The sequence below is a fragment of the Conger conger genome, chromosome 17, assembly GCF_963514075.1.
Source record: "Conger conger chromosome 17, fConCon1.1, whole genome shotgun sequence".
Lineage (NCBI taxonomy): Eukaryota > Metazoa > Chordata > Actinopteri > Anguilliformes > Congridae > Conger > Conger conger.
This window is the reverse complement of record NC_083776.1, coordinates 1757713-1765212: the sequence shown is the minus strand read 5'-3', so window position 1 is coordinate 1765212 and position 7500 is coordinate 1757713. Positions and strand designations below refer to the sequence as shown.

The window sequence follows — 7500 nt, the reverse complement described above, 5'->3', positions numbered from 1 at the left end:
AGGTAAATGACTGGGACACGCAAGGTCGGTGGCTCTAATCCCGGTGTAGCCACGATAAGATCCGCGCAACCGTTGGGCCCTTGAGCAAGGCCCTTGAGCAAGGCCCTTAACCGTGCATTGCTCAAGGGGAGGATCGTCTCCAGCTTAGTCTAATCAACTGCAAGTCGCTCTGGATGCGAGCGTCTGCCAAATGCCAATAATGTCATAATGTAATTTGGAAGACTTTAATGACTGGGTGCGAATGTTACATAATAAGGACCATTAATGACTTTACCTTCATGATGGGCCGGGCCTTCTTCTCGAAGAGTGCAGAGGGGAAGAGGTAAACAATGCTTCTCTGAAACAGAAAAACAGACTCTTTATCCATATTCATTTACTAGGGAAAAATGCAGTACCATAGTGGAGGATTACACAAGTCAGAAAATAAGCATCTGATGCATTTTGCTTGGTTTACAGTCCCCCCCCAAAACAAATCTTGATAAAGATACCAGGAAATAAAAGCTGAAATTCACATCCGTCATCTCATGTACATCCCATGACCTCAAACTCAATTGTCTTCAGTGCAAAAACCAAGGGATTGAGCTTGCGGTTCCAATACTTTTGGTGGGGACTGTACACTCACCGAGCACTTTATTAGGAACATTTTTACTTTATTGCACCTACAAATTCATGCGATTATCTTATCAGCCAATTATGTGGCAGCAGAGAAATGCATACAATCATGTAGATATGGGTCAGGAGCTGAAGCTCAAATGTTAATGTTCATATTAAGTTAATGTTCAAATCAACCATCAGAATGGGGGAAAAAATGACTTGACCATGGAATGATTGTTGGTGACAGACAGGGCGGTTTCAGTATCTCAGACACTACTGATCTCCTGGGATTTTCGCGCACACTAGTCTCTAGACATATTACAACAGTGGTATGCGGAAGAGCATCTCTGAACACACAAAGCATCATAACTCTAAGTGGATAGGCTACAGCAGTAGAAGTCTAAAAAATAAGTCTAATAAATACCTAATAAAGTGCTCGGTGTATATAACCCAGGATAATTTGCCAGCCTTGTCCTCTAATAGATAAAAGCTGGTTAAATGCAAAAAGTATGCTAATTATTTACTGGAAATCAGCCAAATATTGCTGACAGTGTTTGCTGGCTGTTGCACATAGCATTTCCTGGCTGTTGCTGACTATTTGCTGGCTGTTTCTCACAGTGTTTTGTTAAATGAATAAAAATACGACCCTGCTTGTGCGGGGACACGTGGTTGATGGGTTTGGTGGCCCCGCCCACAGGGAGGAGAAAGACTGCAGAAGCCACAGTGGTGCTGAGGGACATCAGCTCTGGGAAGATCACCATCAACAGTGTGGACTACCTGAAATACTTCCCCTCCCTGCAGGACAGGTGAGTCTGAGAGTGAGTGTGTGTGTGAAAGTGTGTGTGTGAAAGTGTGTGTGTGAAAGTGTGTGTGAGAGTGAGTGAGTGAGTGTGAGAGTGAGTGAAAGTGTGTGAGTGTGTGTCAGCCAATATTTTTTAAAGGAAATACTCTTAAATAAAGTCTCAGTCACTGTGGGACGGGGCCCTGTACCAGACTCAGTCACTGAGGGGCGGGGCCTGTACCAGACTCAGTCACTGAGGGGCGGGGCCTGTACCAGACTCAGTCACTGAGGGGCGGGGCCCTGTACCAGACTCAGTCACTGAGGGGCGGGGCCTGTACCAGACTCAGACACTGAGGGGCGGGGCCTGTACCAGACTCAGTCACTGAGGGGCGGGGCCTGTACCAGACTCAGTCACTGAGGGGCGGGGCCTGTACCAGACTCAGTCACTGAGGGGCGGGGCCTGTACCAGACTCAGTCACTGAGGGGCGGGGCCCTGTACCAGACTCAGTCACTGAGGGGCGGGGCCTGTACCAGACTCAGTCACTGAGGGGCGGGGCCTGTACCAGACTCAGTCACTGAGGGGCGGGGCCTGTACCAGACTCAGTCACTGAGGGGCGGGGCCTGTACCAGACTCAGACACTGAGGGGCGGGGCCTGTACCAGGCTCAGTCACTGAGGGGCGGGGCCTGTACCAGACTCAGACACTGAGGGGCGGGGCCTGTGCCAGACTCAGTCACTGAGGGGCGGGGCCTGTACCAGACTCAGTCAAAGCAAATACTAACAAGTCATCTCCACCAGGTGTTTTACATCTATATCCTCCTTGGTAAAGTTCTTGGGGTCCTCCCCCATGATGTTGAACGCCTTCTCAGACGCCATTAGAGAAAACTGTACTACGTCAGCCCGCCCACGCCCACGCCCACGCCCATTGCAACAGGATGTTGCAAAGCACCACTGTTTCCGTTTAAATTAACGCTTTGCCACGTTTTGTCGGGGGCCGAACGTGGCCCAGGTGTCTCACATCGATGTCCTCCTGGGTGAAGTTCTCGGGGTCCTCCCCCATGATGTTGGCCAGGTGCCGCTTGCTGAGGTTGAACTCCTCGATCTGCTTCTTGACGAACTCCAGCGTGAACTTCTGTTGCCCGGACGGTGGGTTCCTCTGCCGAAAACCCGTGCTCTTGCTCACGCTCACCATCCTCACCTGGGGAGAAACACATACAACCAGGAGTTACAGCTGCTTTTACATTTCCATTACATTACATTAATGGCATTTGGCAGACACTCTTATCCAGAGCGACGTATAGTTGATTAGACTAAGCAGGAGACAATCCTGCCTCGGAGCAATGCAGGGTTAAGGGCCCAAGTTAAGGGCCTGTGTGGATCTTATTGTGGCTACACCGGGGATCGAACCACCAACCTACACACGGGTCCCAGTCATGTACCTTAACCACTACACTCGTCAGTTTGGGAGAGAATCACAGTCCCACTTAAATTGTCTTTCCGGTGGCTGGGATCACCAAGGTGTCATATTGCTTGAGCATGTAGTTTATGACCAAATGCTCCTTTTTTGACAGGTAATCAAGAATAGATATAATCTTGAGAAAGGAGCTTATAAATAGGTAATTTAGTGGTCAGACATTTGCCCTTTCCATGACAGACACTGTATGCCTGTTTACTACTCAATGAAAGGCCCTGTTTCTCCCACAGAGGTGGAGTAGTAGTAGTTATAAAACTCAAGTACGCAGCAGAAACCAAGCACTAATCACTCAGTTCTTATTGAACTGTTAGGTATACTCCGAATAATAAAACAAAACGTCAGTGGTTAGCAACAACATAAGATGAGCCAATGCCGTGCAGTGACGCATGGTTGTGCACATTAGTGATCATCAGCAACCTACACTAACTCGCGAGTAAGACGGCTAACTCAACTGCTAAAGTTAACTTGGCAGTTCAAACACAATTGCGAACACGTCGCGAGCTAGCTATCCCAGCCGTCTCACAAAACACCAAGTATGCTCTTGTGATATCCCATATACAGTGTGATTCAGGGACGTTAACGTTAGCTAACTCAGGTGCTGCTAGTGCGAGCTACCAACGGACACGTTTAAAGCTGCAATCAGTCAAAATAATAATAATAATAATAAAATTGCACTTACGGGAATTACATAGTTTAACCGAAGGACAGTATTCTCCGCTGGTAATGCCGATATAAGTGACCAACATTGTCCGCATCTTCGCAGAAAGGACTTCATGACAGCCCTACTGGAGGCAGCCATGTCTGAATGACGTACGGACTGGAGCATGCGCACACCATCACTCTCCTTCTCGAATCACTCTCTTGCAATGTCAATGTCGTACAACTATACAAACATCAATGGCAGCAATATAAGCAATAATTTAACATGAAAATATGAACAGCTTTACAAACACACATACATTCTCAAATAAAAATATATGGGTCATTCAATACAATATTACATAGCTTTGAAGAAACTTTTGTTTTCACATGCTTGAAGATTAAATAAAGTAGATATCTTGTTTTTTAATATATATTCCCTGTGGATATGTATATAACATTTATTTTAATAATAATAATAATAATAATAATAATAATAATAATAATCATAATCATAATCATAATCATAATATTAATATAATAATTATTCATCCATTCTTTTTCTTTTTTATCCTCCATTGAAATACCAAATCTGTACTTTCAATATCTTGAAATTATTACAATCAGTGTTCAATTTGAGCCTCATAAATTCAAGGATATACACATCCATTAATTTAAAATGCGAAATGGACGAAATGGGAAATGAGAATAACTGTAATGTAATGTAAAGCCAATGTGAATGGTTGCTTGTCTAACTTTTGTCTGATTGTTGTGAGATGTTTTAGCATGTAAAAAATCTCGAAACCTCAAGGGGAAAGTGTAATATTATAGTACGGTCTTTCCCCAGGGGCAAACCCAATTTTACCTCAATCCCAATGTTCAAATACTTAATAATATAATTATAATTAATATAATTATAATTTTATAATAGGCTATATCTAATATAAATTCATGAAATTACTACATTATGATAATCTGGTTATAAGACTCATGATGTATGATGAGGCACGATGAAGATAAAACCACAGTGCTAGTTTCCCATGGGATGAGACATCAACTGTCCAAGGCGGCTGCTACTACGGTATCTACTACTCATTACGTTACATTACAAGGCATTTAGCAGACGCTCTTATCCAGAGCGATGTACAACAAAGTGCAGATCAAACACAGGAACAAGTTTGAAGAGAACCCTAGAGGACAGTATAGTTCTGAGTCCTAGCGTGACCATACAGATACAGTTGGAACCCTTGAAGAATACATCAATTTATGAACTAGCATACCATGGTTGGCAGCTAGAATACCCTGAGTACTTCAATACAATATCTAATACAATACAACAATATCTAAATATAACTATATATAAATATACAAGGCTAATCATGGTGGTGAGGTAGTGGGGGAAAGGTGCAGTCTGAAGAGATGAGTCTTCAGTCTGCGTTTGAAAGTGGTCAGAGACTCTGCTGTTCTGACATCCACAGGAAGGTCATTCCACCGCCGTGGGGCCAGGACAGACAGAGGTCTTGTCACGGAGAAGTGCAGGTGCGGCGAGGGGGAGGTACCAGGCATCCTGAAGTAATGGAACGGAGGGGTGTTGCTGGTGTATATGTATACCTAACAATCATAATAATAATTGTCATTACGGTTTTATAACAACAGCAACAATAACAGCCACCACCATAATGCACTATGAGTAGGTATTGAGTTGTCGCTGACTGTATCAGGCCTACCTAACAGACGGGGTGGCCTGGCAATGGAAAGTGTTGTTGCTTTGCCTAAGCCCTTCGATCATATTTTGGCGATGAGGGAATGTTCTGGGCATTGGATTGGAACACATGTGTTCGTCACCTCTTTATCTCCTTGAGAATTATCCCGTAAAAATGTTTTTGTCACAATGTCATTTTGATTATCATCATTAATTTGAGTAGCCTATGGCATGGGATTTACTTACATGCCAAAAGAAAAACTATTATTGTCATTTATTCAAAATATACAGCAATATACTGTATGTTGACCCTTCCACAAATATATTTTCTATATATGTGAAGTGAATATTTGTTGAGTTTCACACTTAGTGCTTAGTAGCTGGTGTCTCGTATTTAGTGTAAACAAAGCAGGTTTTCTGAGGAAAGGTGTGGTTCTCACCCAGGTCTTAGTGATAGAGTTAGAGTGAAACTTCTGGGAAATTGATAATTGATCAAAGTGAAAGGACCCATGGGGGCCAGTCGATACGGTCGTGCGGGGGGGGGGGGGGGGGGTAAACCCGCCCAAGGAGAGAAATTGTCCAGGGGATGATAAACTGTGTTTGCCCTGTTTTTTTTTCGCCACCAGCTCATTCCTACTCGGGAAGAAAAATGGTTTTGACCCGTGGTCTCTAATTCACAGTGAGGGTGGGGGCTGGCGAGTGATAGGGAGGGATGGTGGGATGGGGGTGGGTGTGGGTGTGGGGGGGGGGGGGGGGGTTGCATAAATCACAGTTTAGCCCCAGTCTGGCGCAGATAACTGAAGATCTACAGATCTGCACGAGGTATGTGTGTGGGTGTACGTTTACTCATAGCACACAAGGACCCTCATTCACGATGTGATTTATGTTTTACATTGTCGAATGGATAAAAGCAATGATCTTCTATCCACCTGCAAAAAGGATTGGAGAAAAAAAATAACCATAACATTTGCAGCACGTAGCCTATTCAGGTTGTTTATTAATACAAAGGTAAATCATATTACAGGTATGTTCTTTCTCAGGCAGGTATCACAATAGTCCTGCTTGTTTAAAAAAACATGAATGAAACATATGAATAATAATCACAAAACATCAATTTACAATTTAAACCAACAAATCATGAACTACATTACAGAAGGAAGAATAACCACCCTAAAACGTATGAGTAATACCCTGCCCAGTCTTCTGATTGGTAGTGCTCACTTAAATGCACAATACTTCCTGAGAGATGTAGTATTTACATTTGCATGCCCCGATGAAAATAGAGTTCTTTACCTGCCTGGGTTTATGGAGACTGAAAAGGTATGTGTGCTTTTGTAACAGTCAGTGTTACAAATGTTTTCTTCTTCATTATATTACATTACATTACATTAATGGCAGATGCTGTTATCCAGAGCGACATACAGTGGATTAGACTTAGCAGGAGACACTCCTCCCCTGGAGCAATGCAGGGTTAAGGGCCTTGCTCAAGGGCTCAATGGCTGTGCAAATCTTATTGTGGCTACACCGGGGATCGAACCACTGACCTTGCGGGTCCCAGTCATGTACCTTAACCATTATGCTACAGGCCGCCCATAGATACTCTAACTTTCTTCTAGTTAGCTTTATTGGGAACACCTGTACCCCAGCTTCTTCATGCAAATATTTAATCAGCCAATCACGTAGGAGCAACTAAATGTATAATAGCATGCAGACGTGGTCAAGAGGTTCAGCTGTTTGTCAGACCAAATGTCAGAACAGGGAAGAAATTTGATCTAAACGAGAATGCAATGATTGCTGGTGGCAGACGGGGCGGTTTGAGTATCTCAGAAATGGCTGATCACCTGGGATTTTCACACACAGCAGTCTCTAGAGCTTGGTGCTAAAAACAAAAAAAATCCAGCGAGCAGCAGTTCTGCGGGCTGAAACACCTTGTTAATGAGAGAGGTCAGAGGAGAAGGGCCACACCCACTGAAGCCGAAAGGAAAGTAAAAGTAAGTCTAAAAAATGAACCTAATAAAGTGCTCACTGAGTGTATATCAAGTATTTTGTACTGCAATATTAAAGCATCGTGAAAACAACTAAACAGTGAAGCGATCTTGTGTGTGGGCGATCTAAAGTATTTTATGATAAATTAGTTATAGTTTTTTACAATTGATTACACCCATGTCTCATTAATGAAAAAAAATCTTAATACAGTTCTCTTTACCAACATGCCGCTTGACGCAACAATTAATCTTGCACACAGAATTAGGAAAAAACAGACATACTGTATATATAGAATATGTACTCATTGATAAATACTGTATGTACA

The 7500-nt window shown here is 43.2% G+C and overlaps 1 protein-coding gene across 1 annotated transcript in view; it reads right to left on the bottom strand.

The window, feature by feature from the left end:
- The window catches only part of mrps9 (mitochondrial ribosomal protein S9), a 12942-nt gene extending 9245 nt beyond the window's left edge, over window positions 1–3697 (bottom strand). Inside the window, exons 1-3 of the mRNA XM_061226875.1 lie at window positions 3528–3697; window positions 2393–2572; window positions 275–337 (exon numbers count right to left, since the gene is read on the bottom strand). Of these exons, the coding sequence (XP_061082859.1) occupies window positions 275–337; window positions 2393–2572; window positions 3528–3674 (390 nt within the window). The 5' untranslated portion in view covers window positions 3675–3697. The remainder of the gene's footprint in view (window positions 1–274; window positions 338–2392; window positions 2573–3527) is intronic.
- Between the last annotated feature and the right edge of the window lie 3803 nt (window positions 3698–7500).